Source organism: Oncorhynchus masou, chromosome 5, assembly GCF_036934945.1.
Source record: "Oncorhynchus masou masou isolate Uvic2021 chromosome 5, UVic_Omas_1.1, whole genome shotgun sequence".
Classification (NCBI taxonomy): Eukaryota; Metazoa; Chordata; class Actinopteri; order Salmoniformes; family Salmonidae; genus Oncorhynchus; species Oncorhynchus masou.
The window spans coordinates 51,280,611-51,307,461 of NC_088216.1; the positions used below are offsets into that span (position 1 = coordinate 51,280,611).

Below are 26,851 nucleotides of genomic sequence, written 5' to 3' on the forward strand. Positions count from 1 at the left end.
AAGGTTGTATCCTTCATATATATCTTTGGAACATTTGCCAACAAAAACCTGCTACTTGAACAATGTAAATTATTGCAATAAAAATGCATGTTCGCTAACTGGACAGGCAAACTCGGCCGAGTACTAAACTGTAAACCAATGAAAACGTGTACTGTCTCTGCTGATCATTGTCTGCAATCACATTCTCCATATCTAAGTACTAAACGCAGCTGGTGACCGCTCAAAGCAAATGTATTTATAAAGCCCTTCTGACATCAGCTCATATCTCAAAGTGCTGTACAGAAACCCAGCCTAAAACCCCAAACGGCAAGCAATGCAGGTGTAGAAGCTCGAGATCGCCGTCCGACAAACTGCTTTCAGGTAAAGTTTTACATTTATTTATAATCAACTATTTAGTTATAGAAACGTGATACCGTCGATGCAAGCTGTAAAATGACTCCCAACATAGAATGCAGCAACCTTAGTAATGTAGCTAGCTTGCTAGTTAGCTAACTAGTTACAAGAAGTAGATATGTTGCTAGCTAGCAGGAGCAGATGGCTTTAATCACTAGCTTGCATGTCATTCCTGGACCAGAAGGGTTTTAGTTATCCGTTTATTCCAATTAATTTACAACTACAAACATCTATAGGACAAGTAGTGTAAAGGAAATATATTCATCAAGGAAGGATTCACTGAGTTTAATTTAAACTGACAAATAAGAAAGGCCACAATATCCCTGTCAATAGTTTGGCTGTCAGGATGTTCATTTTCTAGCACAAGCTACATTCCTTTGCGGAGATTAATTTATTCATTCTTAGTTCATATAAGGAAATCGGTCAATAAAAAATAAATAAATAACAATAAGTCATTAGGACCGACTATGGATTTCACATGAATGGACAGGGGCACAGCCATGGGTGAACCTGGGAGGACATAGGCCCACCAACTTGGAAGCCAGGCCAATCAGAATAAGTTTTTCCCCACAAAAGGGCTTTCTTACAGTCAGAAATACTCCTCAGTTTCAGAAGCTGTCCGGGTGGCTAGTCTCGGACAATCTAGCAGGTGAAGAAGCTGGACGTGGAGGTCCTGGGCTGGTGTGGTTATATGAGGTCTGCGGTTATGAGGCCCGTTGGATGTACTACCAAATTCTCTAAATTGGCGGTGGCTTGTGGTAGAGAAATTAACATTAATTTCTCTGGCAACACCTCTGGTGGACATTCCTGCAGTTGGCCAATTGCACACTCCCTCAACTTGACAGATCTGTGGCATTGTGTTGTGACCAAACTGCACATTTTAGAGTGGCCTTTTATTGTCCCCAGCACAAGGTGCACCTGTCTAATGATCATGCGGTTTAATCAGCTTCTTGATATGCCACACCTGTGGGGAGAAATGCTCACAGCTGCATATGGAAAATATTTGTGTTTTATTTAATGTTTGTGTATGTATTTTTGTTCAGTTTAGAATCAATTTAACAGGTGACAGATTATTATTATACTATTGGAACCAACATTATTTTCCAATAGCTTGGTTCTGTTCAGAATTATTTTTTTATATTTTTTTTTCATTCCGTACCACTGTCCCGACCAGCTAAGTAAAGTTCTGAACCGGTTTAAACCGCCCAAAAGTACCGGTTTATCGTTCCTTTCTGTTCCTTTTTAAACCTCAAATCTTTTTTTTTTTTTTAAACATTAAATTACTTAACCAACCAGAAAGCTATGGAGTGGATAAGCAATTTAATCTCTATAGGAAAGTCATTAAGACCAAATTGTATTTTGCCTAACTGCATGGTTTAATCATAATGAAAGACACACTGTGCTGCCAGTCACTATGGACAGACCAGTGTAGGAGCGTGAGATGCAACGATCATTTTGCGGGTGTGGAGAGAGACAGAGGGTGACGGAAGCTTGCCTTGAAGCGCTGGATATCGTATGACATGGATCATCAGAATAAGGCCCACCAAATTATACAGTTAATTTGAAAAGTAATCAGACCCCTTGACTAAACACTTTGTTACGTTACAGCTTTAAAATGTATTAAAGAAAATAATCCTCAATCTACATACAATACCCCATAATGACAAAGTGAATAGTTTTTTTTTTTTTTTGTGCACATTTTATAAAGAATGAAACATTATTTTCATAAGTATTCAGACCCTTTGCTATGAGACTTGAAATTGAGCTCCGGTGCATCCTGTTTCCATTGATCAACCTTGATGTTTGATCAACCTTGATTGGAGTCCTCCTGTGGTAATTCAATTATTTGGAAATGATTTGGAAAGGCACACACCTGTCTACATAAGGTCCCACAGTTTACTGTGTATGTCAGAGCAAAAACCAAGCCATGAGGTTGAAGGAATTGTCCGGAGCTCTGAGACATGATTGTGTTGGGGCACAGATCTGGGGCAGTGTACCAAAAAATGTCTGCAGCATTGAAGGTCCCGAAGAACGCAGTGGCCTCCAACATTCTTAAATGGAAGAAGTTTGAAACCACAAAGACTCTTCCTAGAGCTGGCACCCGGCCAAACTAAGCAATCGGGGGAGAAGGGCATTGGTCAGGGAGGTGACCAAAAACCCGATGGTCACTCTGTCAGAGATCCTCTGTGGAGATGGTTGAGCCTTCCAGATGGACAACCATCTCTGCAGCACCACCAATCAGGCCTTTATGGTAGTGTGGCCAGACGGAAGCCACTCCTCAGTAAAAGTCAGATGACAGGCACCTAAAGGACACTCTGGTCTGATGAAACCAAGATTGAACTTTTTGGCCTGAATGCCAAGCATCACGTCTGGAGGAAACCTGGCACCATCCCTACGGTGAAGCATGGTGGTGGCAGCATCATGCTATGGGGAAGTTTTTCTGCGGCAGGGACTGGGAGACTAGTCCGGCTTGAAGGAAAGATGAACGGAGCAAAGTGCAGAGAGATCTTTGATGAAAACCTGCTCCAGAGTGCTCAAGACCTTCGACTGGGGAGAAGGTTCACCTTCCAACAGGACAACAACCGTAAGCACACAGCCAAGACAACGCAGGAGTGGCTTCGGGTCAAGTCTCTGAATGACTTTGTGTCCCAGCCAGAGCCCAGACTTGAACCCAATTGAACATCTCTGGAGAGACCTGAAAATAGCTGTGCAATGACCCCCATCCAACCTGACAGAGCTTGAGCGGATCTGCAGAGAAGGATGTGAAAAACTCCCCAAATACAGGTGTGCCAAGCTTGTAGCATCATACCTACCCAATAAGACTCGAGGCTGTATTCACTGCCAAAGTTGTTTCGAAAATTGCACTGAGTAAATGTTCTGAATACTTACATAAATGTAATTATGTCCTTTTTTTAAAATTCAAATAATGTGCAAAAAGGTCTTTCAAAGTTTTTATTTTGTCATGGGATAGTGTGTGTAGATTGAGGGGAAACAAAAAATGTCATATTTAGATCAAGGCTGTAACGCAAAGAAAAAGTGAAGGGATTTGAATACTTTCCTAATTAACCGTGTGTGTGTGTGATGGGATGTATAGACATTTTAACAGACAGTGTGGATAGAATACATTTAATTAATAACATAGGCTCTGTCATGAGTGTCCTGTGAGGATCACAATGGGTCAGATAAGCTTGGCAATGGCTGACAATAACCAATAGCCCAATACTCTTAACGTCTACAAGTGGATAATGGAACAGTAATTATAACATGGGGAATGTGGCTAATGGTCAGTGTTGAGATGTAGAAAACGAATGTCATATTGTTTTTCATTTTGTGATGCTATTAAACACTGTACCAAATACTGTAACTTGTAAAGGACACCCCCTTTATCTGTCAAGTTTCCATCCAATACAAATTATATGAAAAATGATGATAGTATCATATCCTTTGCACATTAAACTTCTTACGGCTACGGCAACCATCGACAACATTCCGCTGAAAAGGCAGCGTGCGAAATTCAAAAATATTTTGTTCAAAATATGTAACTTTCACACATTAACAAGTGCAATACACCAAATGAAAGAAACTTCTTGTTAAAACCTCTTGAAACTCCCCATCCCGGATCCGGGATCGTGACTAAAGCCTCAGGCTCATTAGCATAAAGCAACGTTAACGATTTCTGAAAATTGCAAATAAAATGAAAATAATGCGCCTGCTCTCAAGCTTAGCCTTTTCTTAACAACACTGTCATCTCAGATTTTCAAAATATGCTTTTGAACCATAGAAATTGACTAATTTGTGTAAGAGTATGCTAAGCTAGCTTAGCATTTTGAGTAGCATTTAGCACGCAACATTTTCACAAAAACCAGATAACAAATAAATAAAATCATTTACCTTTGAAGAGCTTCGGATGTTTTCAATGAGGAGACTCTCAGTTACATACCAAATGTGCAGTTTTTCCTGAAAGCGTCTGTGTGTAGGAGAAATCGTTCCGTTTTGTACATCGCATCTGGCTACCGAAACGAACCGAAAATTCAGTCACCTACAACGTCAAACTTTTTCCGAATTAACTCCATAATATCGGCCGAAACATGGCAAACGTTGTTTGGAATCAATCCTCAAGGTGTTTTTTCACATATCTCTTCATTGATATATCGTTCGTGGAAGCTTGCATTCTTCTCTAAATTCCATGGAAAAATACTTGCAGCTGACTTTTGCGCACCAATTTCGCGCAGGACACCGGGCGGACACCTGGTAAATGTGGTCTCTTATGGTCAATCTTCCAATGATATGCCTACAAATACATCACAATGCTGCAGACACCTTGGGGAAACGACAGAAAGGGCAGACTTACTCCTCTTGCATTCACAGCCATATAAGGAGACAATGGAAAACAGAGCCTCAAAAATCCTGCTCATTTCCTGGATGCCGTCTCATCTTGGTTTTGCCTGAAGCTCACGTTCTAGGGCACGCACAGAAAATATCTTGGTAGTTCTGGACACGTCAGAGTGTTTTCTTTCGAAAGCTATCAATTATATGCATAGTCGAGCATCTTTTTGTGACAAAATATCTTGTTTAAAACGGGAACGTTTTTCATCCAAAAATGAAATAGCGCCCCCATAGCATCAAGAGGTTAATCTACCCATCGTGTCCGATTTCAAAAAGGCTTTACAGCGAAAGAACAACATATGATTATGTTAGGTCAGAGCCAAGTCACAAAAACACACACAGCCTTTTTTCCAGCCAAAGAGAGGAGTCACAAAAAGCAGAAAGATAGTTAGAATGAATCACTAACCTTTGATCTTCATCTAACCACTAGGCAGGGTAGCCTAGTGGTTAGAGCATTGGACGAGTAACCGAAAGGTTGCAAGTTCAAGTTCAAATCCCTGAGCTGACAAGGTACAACATCTGTCGTTCTGCCCCTGAACAGGCAGTTAACCCATTGTTTCTAGGCCGTCATTGAAAATAAGAATTTGTTCTTAACTGACTTGCCTAGTAAAATAAAGGTAAAATAAAAAAGATGACACTCATAGGACATCATGTTACACAATACATGTATGTTTTGTTCCATAAAGTGCATATTTATATTCAATAATCTCATTTTACATTGGCGTGTTACGTTCAGTAATCTTTTGCTTCCAAAACATCTGCTGATTTTGCAGAGAGCCACATCAAATTACAGAAATAATCATAATAAACATTGATAAAAGTTACAAGTGTTATTCACAGAATTAAAGATATACTTCTCCTTAATGCAACCGCTGTGTCCGATTTAAAAAAAAAAAAAAAAATAAATAATAATAAAAAAAAAATAATAATAATTTAAAAAAACTTGACTGAAAAAGCAAACCATGCAATAATCTGAGTACGGCGCTCAGACGAAAAATCAGGCCAAACAGATATCCGCCATGTTGAAGTCAGAAATAGCATTTATAAATATTCACTTAGCTTTGATCTTCATCAGAATGCACTCCCAGGAATTCCACATATGTTAAATTTGTTCGATAAAGTTCATCTTTATGTCCAAATACCTTCTTGTTGTTAGCGCTTTCAGCCCAGTAATCCAAATTCATGACGTACGAGCAGAAAGTCAAAAAGTTCCGTTACAGTCAAACGAAGTATAGAATCAATCTTTAGGATGATTTGAACGTAAAACTTCAATAATGTTCCAACCGGAGAATTCCTTTATCTTCAGAAATGCAATGGAACTCAAGCTAACTCTCACGTGAACGAGCGTCACAAGCTTGTGGCACTCTGCCAGACCACTGACTCAAAGAGCCCTTATGAGCCCCCACTAGAAGCATCAAACAAGGTTCTAAAGACTATTGACATCTAGTGGAAGCCTTAGAAAGTGCAATTTGACCCCATAGACACTGTTATCGATAGGCCAAGAGTTGAAAAACTACAAACCTCAGATTTCCCACTTCCTGGTTGGATTTTTCTCAGGTTTTCGCCTGCCATATGAGTTATTTTATACTCAGACATCATTCAAACAGTTTTTTAGAAACTTCAGTGTTTTCTATCCAAATATACTAATAACATGCATATATTAGCAACTGGGACTAAGTAGCAGGCAGTTAACTCTGGGCACGCATTTCATCCAAACGTGAAAATGCTGCCCCATATCCCAAACAGGTTTAAGTAACCACCCCGAGGGAGGTCAGAGAGCTCCTTTTTACCAAGAGTGCTTAAGAGCTGCAGCTCATGTCTATTGTGGTCCAAATCCTGAATACCAACACGAGGAGGAAGGAGCGAGAAGCTCATCTCAGACAATCACTGGTACAGCTGATTAGCTGTCTTAAGTCAGATATCGAGAAAAGCGAATCTAAGTGAGACTACTACGCTCCTCACCAATGGGAACTGTGGATGTGGCTAGTTATCTTCCAGAGTGAACAACAGTAGAAGACGGGGAAGGGGAGACCCCTTTCGGACAATTGGAGCCATATAGCTGGAAGGCCAACAACCTTCTGAAGGAGGGCTGTTCCGACAGCGAAACGACGAATGAAGGCATTTCACACATAAATACTTTAATGATTTCTTATTCCAAACGGGTGGTGTTTCGTGTGCAAGGTATATGCTTAATGTGATGACAGTCCTAGAATGTATCCGTGAGAAGTGTCCTTTTCTCTCTCTCTCCTCCCCATCCCTCATCTATGTTGTAACAAGCAGTCATATCTTTTCAGTTCACTAGGGATCTTTTGTCTCTTAAGTGTGTGTATATTCTGTGTTGGCTAGTAAATCAATTATTAAACCAATTTGTATAGTACTGAAAAATGTGCAATGCTGAGGATTCTTCAGATCCAGGAAGGTTACGATCGTTCAGAATGAGTATTTAATAAGAGGTCATGATTAATATGTTGACTGTTTATTGATGTTCTTGGTAAAGACCTTTCTAGAATTTAATTTGGGAGATTGTAACTCTCTTAACAACTTATTCCGTGGTGCCCCAAATCCTATTGAGTTAATTGTTACATTATTAATTTAATCGGGTAACAATTAAACAGTTCAGGGATGCAAACTAGTCAAAATAGGTGACCTGCGTGATCCGTGTAGATGTAATGAGAAAAGTTTAGGTGGGGTGGGGGGCTTTGGATCAACACTGGCTGTAAGTGAACGAGTGATGCTCGTTTGGAGCAATACTGGTTGAATCCAAGGCACAGTCAGTCATTCATGTAACAACAGAATGCAGCATGTGACTGAAGAGAGACGAGACAACCAATTTGCTAGTTACAGCATCAATGCACGTTCTGGAAAGACAGTGAATGCAAAAGCAGTTTGCCAGTTACAGCAGCGCATCCCCTGAACGATAACAAAGAAGTAGGTGAGAAGCCTGACCATGGAGACAGGGGGTGAGAAGGTGATGAAGCGTACTTCATGAGCTGGAACCAAAAAACAACTGTCATTTGGAAAGTTTGAAGTGAGGGAGAAAGTGTGGTGGAACAAGTATTGTTAACATGAAGTATCTTGCTCTCAGGGTCTAATTCTCCATTAGCTAGCCAGAGAAATATTGAGCAACATTAGCCAACTTAATTGATAAAATAATTGTGTTTCTGGTGTGACAATTAGCTGGCTAATAAATTAAAACAAATAAAAAATGCTAGCTAACGTTATATCATCAGATGAGCCTTATATATCATCAAACCTAATGTTAGTTTCTTACTGGACCCTGGCAATCTGTGTGAAATGTTAGTAGTTAGTTTGATAGCTAGTGAACTAGTTGTCTGTGAACTAATGTTTTCCCTCCACAGTATGTGTTTAATTTTGAAAATGAGAGAATTAGGTGAAAATGAGGCGTTGCTTGTTAAACAAGTTAATTCAGGGATCATGTGTAGCTTGGCCTGGCTTAAGCTGGATGCCACTATAGAGGTGAAAGGAACGCCTCACACTTTCTCAATACACACAGTGGGTAAAAAGGGGTATGCCAGGTGTGCTCTGCCTGAAAGAGAGAAATTATTCCAACAAATGGTATCATACTCTGCTTGCACATTGTAGAACAGATTCCCACAGGCAAAACGTGTCCAATGTAACAATGTGCAGTGTAGCCCAAAGATATTGCTTTTGTTCTGTTGAACTTGACCGTAACACTTGTGAGTGAGGGGGATTATAATTTTTTATTTTTTTAGCTCGGTTAACCTCTCTAAACATCAGAATGCACTCCCAGGAATCCCAGTTCCATCATAAATGTTTGATTTGTTCGATAATGTCCATCATTTATGTCCAAATAGCCTCTTTTTGTTAGGGCGTTTTGTAAACAAATCCAAACGCGCGTTCAGGTCCAGCTGAACGTTTGGACGAAAAGTTCAAAAAGTTATATTACAGGTCGTAGAAACATGCCAAACTAAGTATAGATTCAATCTTTAGGATGTTTTTAACATAAATCTTCAATCATGTTCCAACCGGAGAATTCCATTGTCTGTACATAAGCAATGGAACGAGACTCTCGTGACCGCACGTCAAAGCCCAAGGCACTCTGCCAGACCACTGACTCAAACAGCTCTCATGAGCCCCTCCTTTATAGTAGAATCCTCAAACAAGTTTCTAAAGACCGTTGGCATCTAGTGGAAGCCTTAGGAAGTGCAACATAACCATTATCCCACTGTATCTACAATGGTGGCTGAGTTTTAAAAAACTACACACCTCAGATTTCCCACTTCCTGGTTGGATATTTCTCAGGTTTTCGCCTGCCATATGAGTTCTGTTATACTCACAGACATCATTCAAACAGTTTTTTTCTATCCAATACTACTAATAATATGCATATATTAGCATCTAGGACAGAGTAGCAGGCAGTTTACTCTGGGCACCTTATTCATCAAAGCTGCTCAATACTGCCCCCATGTCACCAAGAAGTTAACGTTATTTTTGCACACATAGCCTTGTGCCCTTGATCGACGTCTACTATAGCGGCCACTGTAATAGAGCAAAAATGCCTGTTTTATTCTATTTCTACATGTTTTTTACACACACAGTGTTCATCAGGAAATGTATAGGGGATGTTGTTCCCACAGGGTCTATTAAAACCTACCCAAACCAGAATCCATGGATAGATGGTAGCATACGCACAAAATGCACATTTCAACGGCTCCGACACGAGTCATATGTGGCAGGGTCTACAGACAATCACGGACGACAATGAGGAAAACCAGCCACATCGCTGACACCGACGTCTTGCTCCCAGACAAGCTAAATACCTTCACCAGTTTTGATGATAACACAGTGCCACCGACGCGTCCTGCTCCCAGGGACTGTGTGCTCTCGTTCTCCATGGCCGGCGTGAGTAAGACATTTAAGTGTGTTAACCTTCGCAAGGCTGCCAGCCCAGACGGCATCCTAGCTGCGTCCTTTAAAAAAAAATGTACCTTTATTTTACTAGGCAAGTCAGTTAACCTCTTGAAACTCTAGGGGCGCAATTTCATTTTTGGATGAAAAACGTTCCCGTTTGAAACAAGATATTTTGTCACAAAAAGATGCTCGACTATGCATATAATTGATAGCTTTGGAAAGAAAACACTGAATTTTCCAGAACTGCAAAGATATTGTCTGTGGGTGCCCTAAACGGGAGCTACAGGCAAAACCAAGATGAAACGGCAACCAGGAAACCAGCAGGATTTTTGAGGCTCCGTTTTCCATTGTCTCCTTATATGGCTGTGAATGCGAGAGGAGCCTGCCCTTTCTGTCATTTCCCCAAGGTGTCTGCAGCATTGTGACGTATTTGTAGGCATATCATTGGAAGATTGACCATAAGAGACTACATTTTCCAGGTGTCCGCCCGGTGTCCTCCGTCGAAATTGGTGCGTCTTTTCAGCTGCTGGTATTTTTCCATGCGATTCTGAGGGGAAAGCAGGCTTCCACGAACTGCATATCAATGAAGAGATATGTGAAAAAACACCTTGAGGATTGATTCTAAACAACGTTTGCCATGTTTCGGTCGATATTATGGAGTTAATTCGGAAAATGTTTGACGTTTTGGTGACTGAATTTTCGGTTCGTTTCGGTAGCCAAATGTGATGTACAAAACGGAGCGATTTCTCCTACACAAAGATTCTTTCAGGAAAAACTGAACATTTGCTATGTAACTGAGAGTCTCCTCATTGAAAACATCCGAAGCTCTTCAAAGGTAAATTATTTTATTTATTTGGTTATCTGGTTTTTGTGAAAATGTTGCGTGCTAAATGCTACTCAAAATGCTAAGCTAGCTTAGCATACTCTTACACAAATTAGTGATTTGCTATGGTTCAAAAGCATATTTTGAAAATCTGAGATGACAGTGTTGTTAAGAAAATGCTAAGCTTGAGAGCAGGCGCATTATTTTCATTTTATTTGCGATTTTCAGAAATCGTTAACGTTGCGTTATGCTAATGAGCCTGAGGCTTTATTCACCATCCCGGATCCGGGATGGGGAGTATCAAGAGGTTTTAAGAACAAATTCTTATTTTCAATGATGGAAGCATACAGCATTGAAAAACTAATTTTTCAGAAAAGATTTGCAAGAATTTAAGCTGCCACCAGATTTTACAATCTGAATAATTTTTCATTGCCGTATACAGAAAATCAGCTCCTCGACGTAGATCGATCAACTTGACTGTTTTCGGCGTCGGCCCACCACCTATAATGACTGAACTTTGAAAGCATTTCATTAGGGCCCTTCTGAGAGGTTTGCTCTTAACAGCGACAAATGTGATCATTGTGATCAAGTGTTGTCTTCACCATTCAATTTGTCTTATTATTATGAGCTTCTAGCATGTTAACGTTTCAGTCAGACGATGTAACGTTATACTGTCAACATTAGTTCAAACTTTTTATAAAGAAATCTGTCAACTGACCTCAGCCAGTCACTGTCTCCAAAAGACACCCAAGATTGTCTTACACTTTTTAGACTCTGCTCAAAAACCCACAGATGTCTTTCTTGGATAATTTATTGAACAAACTAAATGGGAACAGCATTCAGTTTTGGCCTCCTAAACCACTCTCCAACCAGCATAGTAGCCAAGAGTTGATTTTGTAGTCAATATTCACTGGATTTAGGAGTCCCCTTTGTTCAGAAGCAGAAGGTCGTTTGGACAAGCTTAGTAGCCAAGAGTTACCTCAAAACCCTGGTCAGAACTTCTTCTTTAATGAGGAAATGTGGAGTAAAAACACCCTCTCCTCTCTTTTCCCTTCCAACAGACAGACCGTAATCAGCCCCTCTTGCCTGCTCTGCTCTCACCTGCCCTTTAATCCAGACAATGCCAAACCCCAGCGACGCAGGGCTGCTTAGGCTAACAAGCACCGGCGAATGCTAGCTTATGTATGGACAGAAATATTTTATTGTAGTCTGCTGTCCGAGATCAGCTTCCTGCATTATTCAGACACCCAATCTGATTTTGTGTGTGGAGGGAATCAAAGAAGCATGTCATTTTAAGGGTTTTTGTTTTGCGGGGGGGTTGGCGAGGGTCGTCCTGGCCCTTTGTAGACTTTTTGCAGATGTTATGAGAGTGAGGGGTAAGCCCTACCATACCCATGCCCTCTTAATGTATGCCTGCCACCAACCACGGCAACTCAGGAATTTCACACTAACATTGGATGAGTGCCACGGTATAGCAAAATCTGACACACACTGTACTGTGGTCCTTACCCTAATGGTAAACCACCTCTTTTCATTCAGCAGCAAACCCCAACAACTAACATTTAACCAATTCAATCTTAGTTGAAAATTGCAAAATAGGGCCGGGTTAAACATGAAACGAGAAGTTAATCCCTGGCCTCCTGCGCTAGCTAGTAATGAGAGTTCCATTGCATCCTCCTGCCTCCCTCTTTCTCTCCTCCTCCTCACCTTGCCCGCCTGCTATTGATTGGCTGGGAATTGACATGTGCGATGTACACGCCTGCCATTTTATAGGATTTTTATAATGCTGTTTGGACTGCAAATGAAAGTGGGCGCTAGGGCGAGACGGACATCTTTAATGAGAGAAGAGTGGAACAACCTGAGGAAGTTGTGGGAAAGGGGAGGGAGCAAAGAGTGGATAGACTAACTGCAGATCTTGGAGAGTAGAACCCAGGAATGTATAGGCTCGATATGTCTGGAGAATGTAGTGACGATTCTGATATGGAGTGTAGCAACTTTGAGTAGCATGTTTTTCTAATGTGAAATGTATTAATTGATTTCTGTGTGACTTATCTGTGTGAGCATGTAGTCAAGCAGAATCATAAAGAGCCCCCTTGAGTGATATTAATACCTGCAGGCCATTTTCAACTGAACCTTGCGTAAAACAACGAAGGCCTTTGGTATACATGGCCCCTCCAAACCATTAGCATTCTCCCCACCCGGCCTGTTCTCTATCCATCTCCCTCTCTCACTTCCCCCTCACAACCTTTGAATTCCCCCTTTCTCAAACTGTACCCCCACCCCATCACCCCCTGTACCTTGTTATAGATTGTGACCGCCGGTAAGTGATGCATTATTCATTACGGAAATGTCGTCCGTTGATGGATGGCTGTTTGAGAGGCCTGTCCGTTAAATAAATCCACAAATGAAAATGCAAATTCTCACATTTCAAGAGGGAGCCCTGCCAAAGTTTCACCCTGACACTCTCTCCCTGCACTCTGTATTTCTCTCACTCACTCTCACACATTCTCTCACACACTGTCACTCTTCTCCCCACTAACTGCTATTGACAGTCAAAAGGAGACCAAATGAAGAAGACGGATTTACTTAAGCTTCAATCTTGTTTTTCCCCCAGCGGGTGTTATCCCCTATAGGTGTCCCCTTTTTGTTTTCCCACACACACACTTCTGTACAGATGAATTCAAAGTCCATAGATTTTAAGAAATGGATGGAAAACTACAATGATTGTTATTTCTTAAGCAGCATCGATTTGCATCTGCGCGCTTCCAAGGTTCTGAGAGCCAATGGTTGGCTTACGGCGCTCGTTGGCATGTGCGTGGGTGGTCAGCAATGCTGGCTGCTGATACCCATCTGAGTCTTTTTCTGTGTACCAAAATATTTATAGTGATACATTTTCTGTGTTTTAACTTTGTTGCTTTAAAACGAGCAGCGAATTATGTTAGCAACATCGATGGAGCGTGCTTTATGAATTGATGTTTTGTATCTGGAATGCACTCGTCCAACTGTGTGTACACACTGAATAATTTATCAAGCAGCCAGACTGAAGGATTGAATCTCTATTAGCTTAATCTCTCGCTTTGGTTTATTTATTTCTTCCCTCATTCTTATTCTGGAAGAGAAGGCCCCTGTGCGCTCTCGATCTCTTTCTGTTGCACCTGTAACATCTCATGCCCTTCTGCTTGTCCACCCCAGGGCTTTATACATTTTACACTGGTTGTGTTACGCTTCAATGGACACTACAGAACAAAAACATTGAGTTAACAATTCATCCGTACATGGATATCCTTTCATATCTTCTGTTGAACAAATACGAGGTGAGCTACACATTTGCACTACAAGCTTTGTGCCACAGTCATGCTTTGGCCTCGTGCCTTGTCTAGTTCCTGTTAAGCAATAGGATGGCACGAGTGCTGGAGAGATTCAAGAAAGGACAATATTACATAGGTAATATTGCTATTTATGTTAGCAAGTAGACGTATCGTGCAGTAATCAAATGGGTTTTCATTCATTGACTCCTCTTCATCTGTGTTTTTGCTCTAGGCTGGACTCCTCATTGATTGAGTTGTTGCAGGTCTTCAGTCCCATCTCTCTGCCCGAGCGAAACAGCCCCTCCGCCTATCAAGGCAACCCTACCCGATGCCAGCCCCCCCTCAGTGTCCCCAAACCAGCCCGACAAGCTCTCCTCTCCCACCCTGGCCCTTACCAGACCCCCCAACAGGACCTGGAGGAGAGCCAGATACTGGAAGAGATTTTCTTCATCTGCTGATTCGGGGGTCCGGAGGTAGTTACCCTGAGGGGGACAAAATACAATTCTTAACAATTTACTTGATATTTACCATTGGCTCCTAAATTGAGGTCAGTGCCTTCTGTTTGTTTTGGTTTGAAATGTCCAAATAGGACAATCATGATTTAGGTATTTGTACGATTGTATTTTTATAATGCAATTGTTTTTATATTGATTGTTTTTTTATATTAAATGTAAATAAATGTAAAGAATTTTGTATCGTGGTCTCCACATTTTGTGACATGGTCACCGACCATGTAGCTAAATGTACTTTAATTCTTCTCATGTGGATTTCTTATCACTTCAATGTAAATGGTACAATTCTTGTGAATCTTCTTAGTTCGTGACCACCTTGGTCACATTATCTCAGAACTGAAGGATTACAAGAACTGGGTCATATTCATTAGGGCAAATTATTTTTAATATGAAATGCAATACATTTTATAACGTTTGCTGCCTAATGAATACGACCCTGGTGGAGGCGCTGTTAGAATATGCAGTAAGTTTGAGTCACAACACGGGTGTATTCTAGACTGTGCTTTATTATTGGGCTAAGCTGAGACGCATCATTCATTAAAATTACAAAATAGTCCAGGGATCAGAGAATGGTGCAGTCTGGAGAGACGAGGGCGGGAGCCTAAAGCGCACTAACCAATGAGAAGCCTACCTCATCAGACAAGGTACACGCAACATTCAATTCCCCATCTCCTTCGTGTGCTGAAGTCTTCAGAATACTTTTGAATCCATTGAAGAAGTAAAATGTAGGAATAAACCCATGATAACAGCATTGAAGGTAGACCACATGATCGGAAATTGAGTAACTGAATATTTGATGAAATAGTGCAGTTTTTGATGGGTATTTTACCCTTGATAGAACTGAACACTTGTACAACATCAGAGCTCTAGGATGTTACAAAAAAAAATATGATAATTGAGACAAAAGAAACAACATTTCTCTGATTAATACAGAACTCTTAACACTTCAGAATAAGGGACACATTGTATGTGGGATTTCTAAGCAGTAATTATCACTAATCAGCTAATTATGGTTTCAAGTCCTACATTAGCAGCAATGTTTAGCAAGAGAGGGAATTCCTCTCATGGAGAGACATATTTTAGCAACCTTGTCCTAAGGAGAAGTGGTCAATATTAACCTAATGTTTATCCCATGTTTCCAAAAGCTTAGATGGTCAACAACAGAGCAGTTATGAAACAGAATGACAAAACAGCGAAGGTGCATTCAAATTGTTGAACACAATCACAGCTAACAAGGTTTTTATTTTATTCTGGAAAGGTTTCATTTGTATTTTAATTTTGAAACATGAAATTACCATGTCATTGCAACCTATATGCTGCCACATTTAGCTGAATTTGGAACTTGTATGTAGAAGTTCACAAAAAATACTGCAATTTGAATGCACTTTGTAGCTTTAATCATCTAGATAGATTGAACAGTTGAGGTGCATTTAAATATTAAGAGCGGGGAAGTGAAATGTAAAACAGTTCAGAAAACAGCAGCATAACGCTTTAAAAGAACAGTAGAGCTCTGATATTGAATAAAACAATCACAAATGGAAAAAAAGAACAACAGATAAACCTCTGAGAAAACATAACAAAACAAACTTGGCAAATATGAGCATAATCTCCATTTCTCAAAGAACTGTTGCAAGTTGTGATCCTGTAGACAATAAGTGGTCAGCAATGTACCACAATGTAGGCCTATACATGAATATAAAAAACTATTTGGTCACATACCAACTCATAGAAAAATAATGCCATGAAATCATACATATCATTTGTAAACAGAAGAAATAAATAAATTCATAAATAAATGAAAGAAACCCAAAACACTTGTATAAAAAGGCCAATGCATGTCTATGCTCTAATTGAGTTCAATGCTCTCCCTGACTGTTTTCTGGTTAAATGCCTAGGTCAGGTCATACAGTTGTACCATATTCCTATGGACTTTTTTTATTTTTTTATTTTTTAAAACCTGGTTTCATTGATTATTATATGTTTTCGTTCATCTTTTTGAAGTAATTAAAGTTTCGTTTTATTCAGTCCTTGTAGATAGAAGTAGAAGTCCTATAAAATATGCAAACCTATGTACAGAGGAAAACAGAGCAACAAAAACATTTACAGTATATTCATTGGTTTATGTATATATTTATATATATTTATATTCAAACTTCTGCTCTGTTTTTCATTGTTTTTGAACTACTATGTTTTTTTCTCAATTTATATGTAAACAGTTGCAGCTGAAAGTTATAGCATGTGAAATAGATGCTCAATTCCAGTCATTCCTCTCCCTCTGCCTTCATTCACTCAATTGGAAAGCATTGGGAAAGGTGTAAGAAATTCACTAATAGCTCTATAGCCTATTTGAAAGGCTAAGGGAGTTTCCACCATATTGCTGACACCAATCCAGTACTCTCAGGCCTTGGAATGCGGGTTAAAGTAGGCAGAGAGAGGGGTGCAAGCAGGGAAATAAACCTAAACACAGAACAAAATGGAGAGTGAGGGATGAATTTCATTGGGAAAGTTTGACTGAGAGCGTGAGCTGAGTGAAAGGTGGCATTGGGAGAAGTTAAGGGGACTTTGAGCAGTTCTGAACCAGTTCCAACCGCCATTTTTGTGTACAGAGAGCCTTGTGGATGGCGCAACATCAAATGCTGTGCACTCCGTGAAAGCTCTGGTTGTCCCGCTTCACATACTGCTCTCTGCTCTCATCTGAGATGCAGTATGTAAAATCTGACACCTGATTTGCATAGGGAGTGACACGTCACATTTTCTGGCCTATCCAGACAAAGGATTGATTTCCTCTGGCTGTGAAACTCGCAGCTCCACTTACAATATGATATATGAAACAGGGGAGCCTCGCGATTTACAGCAAAAGCATAATCATCTCGCTGTGGTATTCTCGGATTTAAGAGCTCTCAACATGAACAAATACAAAATTATTTTGTAGAATTGAAACAAGACCACTTTGTCTTGGTCACAGCACGTTGTGCGTCTTTGTGCTTAAAGCTGAAGTTGTAACGAGTTAACAGGCATTTCAATGGAGTCTCTGAGTCGATCAGAGGACACTGGGCAGAAAATTGTTGTCAGTTATTTGAAATGGTGTCGGTTTTGTAGTCACGAAGTATGATCAGCTATAAGACAGGTGAATTATTATATTAAGTTGTTTATTATTTGATTGCTACCATATTTAGAAAGTATGGCATGCCCTATTCTCCCATTGTTATTGAATAGGACACATTCTGTATGATTTTTTGTATATTTCTATCATATTTGTACTGTGTACTTGAGCTTGTGTCCTCAAGAGTGACAACACCTCAGCAATTTAAAACTACTTTTACCCGGAAAGGGTAAAAGAATAAGCATTACTATGTATTGTTCATGGCCCTCTCTTGATAAATAATTACTTTTGGATATGTCTATTTTGGCAGAAATCTAGATTTTTACTTTACATTTAACTGGTTTGGGGAGACATATTGACATGACTTAGAAGCCGAATCCGAACTTACGTATAACTTTGAATTTCAAGTAAATCATAAATTGGTTGATGTCAATGGGAAATTTGTGCAACAAGAAACCGATCTCAAGATAGGGTGGACCTTTGATAAATAATGGGGAGAGTCATTTCAGAACTTTCCTTGACAAACCCAGAGAAAGAAGGGGGTGTAAAGGAGTGTTAATGACATCTTTAGGCCTGTTTGCATTGCGGTAGACTGGGTGAGACACAGACCATGTAGCAGGGATGCAATTGAGGCTAAATCCAGTTTTGATATGATGCATAGCACATAGAAATAGATTGAATAGAACGGTCTCGAAACCTCTAACCCTAGCAATTTGACTGGTAAACTCATGGGTACATTCACAATGGCTGGCTGGTATTGGGATGCAATCATTTCCATAGTAATGTAGAATGTTAATTCAAATGATGTTAACTGATGTGGCTCATGCGATGGAAGGTATTTTAGCACATATTTTACTTCCGGCTTTGCTCCTACGTCTAAAATATACAGGTTAAGACCACGATGTCACAAATCTGAGACCAGCGCCGTTGCTAACTACCAGCGCCGTTGCTAACTACCAGTGCCATTGCTAACTGGTATAGCTGGTCCCATTGTTGCAAAGAGTTATGGTTTTTTAGAATCCCATAGAGGTTAACGTTTGTCATCTTCAACCTGGCTTTGCACTTATGGGTATACTCGCCATAGCCGCCCATTATGCCAACATTGACTTGAATGGGGATGTATGTTCTAGTCATTCTATTTCTATAGCATAGCAGTTATGCACCTAGTTCGCTAAATTAGCACTGTTAGCATTGACGTTGGGAACAGCCTGGCGGTCTCGACCGGTGTTCAGTGTTTACCCACCTTTTATTTAACATTACATCCCTGTCTGTTAGTAAAGGTTGGACGCAGGCACTAGGGGAATGGTCTGGTGAGGAACAGTTAGAGAGAGCTCCATACAACAATAGCTGAATTGGTGCTGGCTGTATACATTACAAAACACTTCCTGGTTCCTTTGTGTTCAGTAGACAAACCACTTCCTAGGTCTGCAATGTGTTACCATGAAATTTCACCTATAAGTTATAACCATACAATACGCAATGTCAGACCAAACCCAGTGGAACCAGGCCTCAAGGGTTCTTATACTTGCACAGCATTTCCAAGTGCTCCCTTTAGTTCGTACCTGTACTAGCAGAATATATAATACCCACTTTGATTTAAAATGTAATGACAAATACACATCACAATGAGTCTGTGACTGTCAGAGTACTTGATGCTAATTTCCATGTGTGAGAGGACCACGATGAATCATCTGAACGATTCGTTAGCTTTGACATGCTTTACTGCTACAGCTCTATGGAGATGTGAAACGACATGATGGAATGCGACTGCAGTTTTGACATCATCGTAGCGCGTTGGCTGCTTGCAGTAATGTTTTGAAAGCACAGTGCTTGATGGCAGATTCTGCAGGTGACAAGGCACACCTTGTGTTGACAGCCCATACGCTACATGCACTTACTTACTGAATGCAATTAAGAGAGAGAAAAGGTCACGGTATTCATCCATTTTGGTTCAAATGTCAAAGAGAATGTTGTTTTTACGTGTTAAGTTTGTGTAGAGTGTACTTTGAAGCTGAAAAGTTATGTTTGGAATCAAGTCAAAGATCTTTGTCCTACCTCTAAAATTAATTTAGCCTGATTCTCTTTAAGCCTGCTACTGAGAAGTGGCTTTTTTTTGCATTTTTTAAATGGTATGTACACGTACATACAGTGTATGTGAATCTTCACACATATATTCAGGAATATGTGTGTATCAGCATATATAGTTTATTAGAGAGAGGAATGCCTGCAGTTCTGGGAGCTGCCAGATTTGCGCCTCTTCCCAAGCAGAGCAGTTTTTCAAACTCCAGCTAAAATCTACAAAAAAATGACAGCTCATCATAGTCGATAGCTGTTCTATATACAGACACACATAAAATATGTGCATATACTGTAAATACATATATTGGTTTGATTAATATCTATTTATCCATATATACTGTATATATGTATATATATGAATACATTAGCTTGAATGCGTGTTATACATATACATATATATGTACTGCAAATATAAACAAGTTCATGTATTTCAAACATTTTTGATGTTCTTTTAACTATGAGGTTAGGATGTCAAGTTAGAAAAGGTAAGGCTGCAGTATGGAACAACCCTTCCCATGCACACTCCATCCCATCCCCCAAGAGAAAATGAGAAGAGGGGAAAAAAATAAACATTTTGAATAGTTAATTGTAAACTAGCGAAGTGAGCGACCCCATTGGTCATCTGAAATAGTGTTGCCTGTATTCAAAAAGCATAACAGCAATATATATGTATATATACATATATTGTATATATATTCTAAATGTACACATCTTTTAAATGCAACTCTTTAATCGATTAACAAAGATTAAAAGAGATGCAGTGGTCCGAGTATATTAATAGAGCTACAAGTCCTCAGCAATAAAAATGTTTGGTCTTTTGGTCCCTAAAACAACTAAGGAATGACAGGTAAGACTCCCTGGGGACCGTTGCTATGGCTCTCCTTGGCAACGGTATCCCCTGGAAACCGACAGGCACTCCAAGCTAAAGATGGCCATCCCGAATCAAAGTGAGTTTGGGTCATGAAATATCGCATTCCCTACAAAGTTCTCTCCTCCTAGTCCTGTAAAAGTGTTCTTTAAAAAGTTATTTCCCCATACCCAACAACTTTACATAGATATCTCCTATGGCATTCCCCCATAAAGTATTTTTTTAAAAGTTTGTTTAGTTCTTGGAACTCTTGGCATCCATACTTCCTCCATCTCTGTTCTGTGTTTTTTTCTTTCTTTTTTTTCTTCTTCTTTTATAATACTTCCCTTGTGGTCCTGTAAGGTAGCTGTCATTCAGGCAGGTTTAGGGAGAGAGAAAGAGAGGAGGGGAGGCGATAAAGAGAGTAAGCGTCCTGGAGCTACCCAGGCCTGCATGAGTTCTCTCTGAGGTCCAAAAGGTACATCCAACAGAGGTGTCCATTACTTGGTCATTTAATTTGTTCATGTTCAGCCCAGTATATGATCCAGTTTCATACCAGCCTCAAATAATTCCTGTGGTCTTTCAGTTCAATGACGTTGTTCATTTAATCAACATGTGTTCCAGCTCAATAAAAACCTGGAAAGTAAGAATATGGTCCTTTATTCATTGCTAACAATAAAATCACATTGATCTATTTGCCCTAGCAAAACACATTTTCACATAGTCAAATACAATATATTATTTTATATATATATATATATACAGTGCCTTGCGAAAGTATTCGGCCCCCTTGAACTTTGCGACCTTTTGCCACATTTCAGTTTTCAAACATAAAGATATAAAACTGTATTTTTTTGTGAAGAATCAACAACAAGTGGGACACAATCATGAAGTGGAACGACATTTATTGGATATTTCAAACTTTTTTAACAAATCAAAAACTGAAAAATTGGGCGTGCAAAATTATTCAGCCCCTTTACTTTCAGTGCAGCAAACTCTCTCCAGAAGTTCAGTGAGGATCTCTGAATGATCCAATGTTGACCTAAATGACTAATGATGATAAATACAATCCACCTGTGAGTAATCAAGTCTCCGTATAAATGCACCTGCACTGTGATAGTCTCAGAGGTCCGTTAAAAGCGCAGAGAGCATCATGAAGAACAAGGAACACACCAGGCAGGTCCGAGATACTGTTGTGAAGAAGTTTAAAGCCGGATTTGGATACAAAAAGATTTCCCAAGCTTTAAACATCCCAAGGAGCACTGTGCAAGAGATAATATTGAAATGGAAGGAGTATCAGACCACTGCAAATCTACCAAGACCTGGCCGTCCCTCTAAACTTTCAGTTCATACAAGGAGAAGACTGATCAGAGATGCAGCCAAGAGGCCCATGATCACTCTGGATGAACTGCAGAGATCTACAGCTGAGGTGGGAGACTCTGTCCATAGGACAACAATCAGTCGTATATTGCACAAATCTGGCCTTTATGGAAGAGTGGCAAGAAGAAAGCCATTTCTTAAAGATATCCATAAAAAGTGTTGTTTAAAGTTTGCCACAAGCCACCTGGGAGACACACCAAACATGTGGAAGAAGGTGTTCTGGTCAGATGAAACCAAAAGTGAACTTTTTGGCAACAATGCAAAACGTTATGTTTGGCGTAAAAGCAACACAGCTCATCAACCTGAACACACCATCCCCACTGTCAAACATGGTGGTGGCAGCATCATGGTTTGGGCCTGCTTTTCATCAGCAGGGACAGGGCAGATGGTTAAAATTGATGGGAAGATGGATGGAGCCAAATACAGGACCATTCTGGAAGAAAACCTGATGGAGTCTGCAAAAGACCTGAGACTGGGATGGAGATTTGTCTTCCAACAAGACAATGATCCAAAACATAAAGCAAAATCTACAATGGAATGGTTCAAAAATAAACATATCCAGGTGTTAGAATGGCCAAGTCAAAGTCCAGACCTGAATCCAATCGAGAATCTGTGGAAAGAACTGAAAACTGCTGTTCACAAATGCTCTCCATCCAACCTCAATGAGCTCGAGCTGTTTTGCAAGGCGGAATGGGAAAAAATTTCAGTCTCTCGATGTGCAAAACTGAAAACTGATAGAGACATACCCCAAGCGACTTACAGCTGTAATCGCAGCAAAAGGTGGCGCTACAAAGTATTAACTTAAGGGGGCTGAATAATTTTGCACGCCCAATTTTTCAGTTTTTGATTTGTTAAAAAAGTTTGAAATATCCAATAAATGTCGTTCCACTTCATGATTGTGTCCCACTTGTTGTTGATTCTTCACAAAAAAATACAGTTTTATATCTTTATGTTTGAAGCCTGAAATGTGGCAAAAGTTCGCAAAGTTCAAGGGGGCCGAATACTTTCGCAAGGCACTGTATATAGTTCAATGTATTTATTTACATTTGTGTATATATTTATATTTTTTTATGTGTATGTATGTATATATATATATATGTATGTGTGTATATATATATATATACACACACACACAATATAAATATATACACACACAATATAAATATGTGTGTGTTAAACATATTTTCTATAATTTAGGGGTCTAATTGCAGGCGACTCCTCTCACCTGTGTTGCCCTGTGTGCAGTGACTGCCATATCCCTCAGGGCAGGGGTGGCTGATAGGGGGAGGGGCTAGTAGGGGCGGTTGGCGTCCTTCGGCCTCTTGAGCTGCACCTTGAGTCTCTTCATGCCGATCTGAAAGCCGTTCATTGACTGGATGGCAGCATGGGCACTACCTGGGTTATCGAAGCTCACAAACCCTGGGGGATGGGCCGCACAAAGAGCGAGAGAGAGAAAGGGAGAAGGAGAGAGAGAAAAATGGAAAGAGAGGAAGATGGAAATATCGTGGAAGAGAGAGAGAGGGGACGAGGTTAGGTAAGTGCAAGACCAAAGAGAGGACAGTATGAGTGACAGTTGAAGTTTTATGAAAGGAAAGCGTGAGATGGAAGGAAAACAAGATACAGGCAAGGGTAAGGATGATGGGAGGGATATGAGAAAAGTTACTTCAGATTTCAAGTCGGTGACAGACAGTTCAACATGATTCTTACATTTTCCCACATTTGCAACACACAAAGAATACACTGACTTAAATTAATACTTAATCATACTGTTATCTATAAAGCACATTTCCTGCCATAGCCATTCAGTTTATAACGCTTTAAAAACACATGCCTTAACACTTCACTTCAATTGCAGTTCTCTTATAATATTATCGAGGTGGACATCTTAACAAATAATGCATGTTAAAGTTACTGTACATTAGACACAGTTTGACACATCAAATGCCCACATCAATAGCAAGCCGAACGACATGCAATAGAAACACAACACGAGGTCACTCAAATCAAGGGTAGAAACCATAGAATTAGAACAGACAGAACAGACACCACTTGTCAAAACGACACTTAAATATTTGTCGGACACTCAATAACCCAAAATAACATCACCTAGAGGGTGCAAGAATAAATACCAATTGAATTCTGCCTCTGTTAAAAGGCCCATGAAAGTTATTCATAAATATTACTGTGTTATACCCAATTATACTATTTTGATTCCGGATATTGTAAATCTATGGTAAAGACTACTTCTCAATGAAATATATGAACTAGTCCTGTCATGATTATCACCATAGAGGGAGTGTTTATGGGTTAACACTTTACTAGTACTCTGCATCATATATATGTCATAAGCCTGTCATTAGCATATGACATCTGTTATAAGCAGTCATACGTCCGTTTATGCTGCAATACATTCCTGGTAGCTTTCAGTGATGTGCCAATTAATCATGGCAGTTACACTTCCTATGGATACCTTCTTCATAATGCATTATAAAGCATTTTGCATATCTCATAAGGCTTTATATATATATATATATATGCCTATAATGCATTATGAAGAGGGTATTCATAGGAAGTGTTACGACCATGCTTATTTCTCAGCTTGCTGATATACTAGTCTAAATTATTAGTGTCATGTATCATATTGTAGCAACCATTTGGCAACTTATTTCCAGATATCTTCTAAACTATCCACAAGCACTATTTCTCAACATCATATGGAGAATCTACTCTGCGTTAGCAAGCTCGAGGTGGCTAACGTTAGCCACTAGCTATGCAGACTGGGTGTTGGCAGTGGTGAGCTACAATCCACCAATCATGAAGAGGTGTGGTTTAAACAACCAATCAGATTCCCCACATGTGGGGGATGCCTGTTTTTTGTGAAATATGCTACTAGAGTTTTTCAACCTTGGTTTAGTACAAGTGTGCTACAGTAGCTGACTGACTGCTGTTGTGATCATTTCCATCTGCCTGGAGCCTTCCTCCAATCTCCGTCTTATTCTTGACTCTTCCATCGTCTCCTGTGCCCATTCCTGCCTCTGGATTATAGCCTCTGGAATCAATCTATTTTGGATTTACCTCAATATATCCACATTGGATTAGCTGACTCTCCCTCGGCTGGTGAAACGGCCTCTCCTTCTGAACCTCCTCGCTCCTTGACTCTTCTTTGGTAGCTAACTCAGCCATCAATCTGTAAGTCTCCGCTCTCTCTACTTTATATCTGCTGTCTTTTCTGATGTTGTGTTCTGTGGGTTTCCTGCCTGTTCTCGACTAGTTGGTGTTGTTATCTGTCTTACTACTCAGCTTTGTCGACCGTGGAGGTTGGCTAGCCAGGCTAGTTATCTGGCTAGGCTAGCTAGCAGGCTAAAATAACAACCTTTATCTGGCTGGCTTGCTGGCTAAAATAACTGCATTTACCGGTAACATTATTTGATAACTGGTTAGATGGGGTTATGTACAGTGCCTTGCGAAAGTATTCGGCCCCCTTGAACTTTGCGACCTTTTGCCACATTTCAGGCTTCAAACATAAAGATATAAAACTGTATTTTTTTGTGAAGAATCAACAACAAGTGGGACACAATCATGAAGTGGAACGACATTTATTGGATATTTCAAACTTTTTTAACAAATCAAAAACTGAAAAATTGGGCGTGCAAAATTATTCAGCCCCTTTACTTTCAGTGCAGCAAACTCTCTCCAGAAGTTCAGTGAGGATCTCTGAATGATCCAATGTTGACCTAAATGACTAATGATGATAAATACAATCCACCTGTGTGTAATCAAGTCTCCGTATAAATGCACCTGCACTGTGATAGTCTCAGAGGTCCGTTAAAAGCGCAGAGAGCATCATGAAGAACAAGGAACACACCAGGCAGGTCCGAGATACTGTTGTGAATAAGTTTAAAGCCGGATTTGGATACAAAAAGATTTCCCAAGCTTTAAACATCCCAAGGAGCACTGTGCAAGTGATAATATTGAAATGGAAGGAGTATCAGACCACTGCAAATCTACCAAGACCTGGCCGTCCCTCTAAACTTTCAGCTCATACAAGGAGAAGACTGATCAGAGATGCAGCCAAGAGGCCCATGATCACTCTGGATGAACTGCAGAGATCTACAGCTGAGGTGGGAGACTCTGTCCATAGGACAACAATCAGTCGTATATTGCACAAATCTAGCCTTTATGGAAGAGTGGCAAGAAAAAAGCCATTTCTTAAAGATATCCATAAAAAGTGTTGTTTAAAGTTTGCCACAAGCCACCTGGGAGACACACCAAACATGTGGAAGAAGGTGCTCTGGTCAGATGAAACCAAAATGTAACTTTTTGGCAACAATGCAAAACGTTATGTTTGGCGTAAAAGCAACACAGCTCATCACGCTGAACACACCATCCCCACTGTCTAACATGGTGGTGGCAGCATCATGGTTTGGGCCTGCTTTTCTTCAGCAGGGACAGGGAAGATGGTTAAAATTGATGGGAAGATGGATGGATCCAAATACAGGACCATTCTGGAAGAAAACCTGATGGAGTCTGCAAAAGACCTGAGACTGGGACGGAGATTTGTCTTCCAACAAGACAATGATCCAAAACATAAAGCAAAATCTACAATGGAATGGTTCAAAAATAAACATATCCAGATGTTAGAATGGCCAAGTCAAAGTCCAGACCTGAATCCAATCGAGAATCTGTGGAAAGAACTGAAAACTGCTGTTCACAAATGCTCTCCATCCAACCTCACTGAGCTCGAGCTGTTTTGCAAGGAGGAATGGGAAAATAATTCAGTCTCTCGATGTGCAAAACTGATAGAGACATACCCCAAGCGACTTACAGCTGTAATCGCAGCAAAAGGTGGCGCTACAAAGTATTAACTTAAGGGGGCTGAATAATTTTGCACGCCCAATTTTTCAGTTTTTGATTTGTTAAAAAAGTTTGAAATATCCAATAAATGTCATTCCACTTCATGATTGTGTCCCACTTGTTGTTGATTCTTCACAAAAAATACAGTTTTATATCTTTATGTTTGAAGCCTGAAATGTGGCAAAAGGTTGCAAAGTTCAAGGGGGCCGAATACTTTCGCAAGGCACTATTTAAAAACCTTGGTTTACTTTAATGTAGCTGTTAGCAAGGTGT

General features: G+C 40.0%; 2 protein-coding genes across 11 annotated transcripts in view; one reads left to right on the forward strand and one right to left on the reverse strand.

Moving 5' to 3' along the window:
- Window positions 1-14,496, forward strand: part of LOC135539795 (protein hinderin-like) — a 45,056-nt gene extending 30,560 nt beyond the window's left edge. For all 5 annotated transcript variants that reach the window (XM_064965918.1, XM_064965921.1, XM_064965917.1 and 2 more), the window contains one exon: window positions 14,036-14,496. In XM_064965918.1, coding sequence (XP_064821990.1) covers window positions 14,036-14,261 — 226 coding nt within the window. In that variant the 3' untranslated portion in view covers window positions 14,262-14,496. The remainder of the gene's footprint in view (window positions 1-14,035) is intronic.
- A 307-nt stretch (window positions 14,497-14,803) lies between these two features.
- LOC135539796 (CUGBP Elav-like family member 4) overlaps window positions 14,804-26,851 on the reverse strand; it is a 113,778-nt gene continuing 101,730 nt past the window's right edge. For all 6 annotated transcript variants that reach the window (XM_064965925.1, XM_064965928.1, XM_064965924.1 and 3 more), the window contains exons 13-14: window positions 22,950-23,143; window positions 14,804-20,980 (exon numbers count right to left, since the gene is read on the reverse strand). In XM_064965925.1, the coding sequence (XP_064821997.1) occupies window positions 23,016-23,143 (128 nt within the window). In that variant the 3' untranslated portion in view covers window positions 14,804-20,980; window positions 22,950-23,015. The remainder of the gene's footprint in view (window positions 20,981-22,949; window positions 23,144-26,851) is intronic.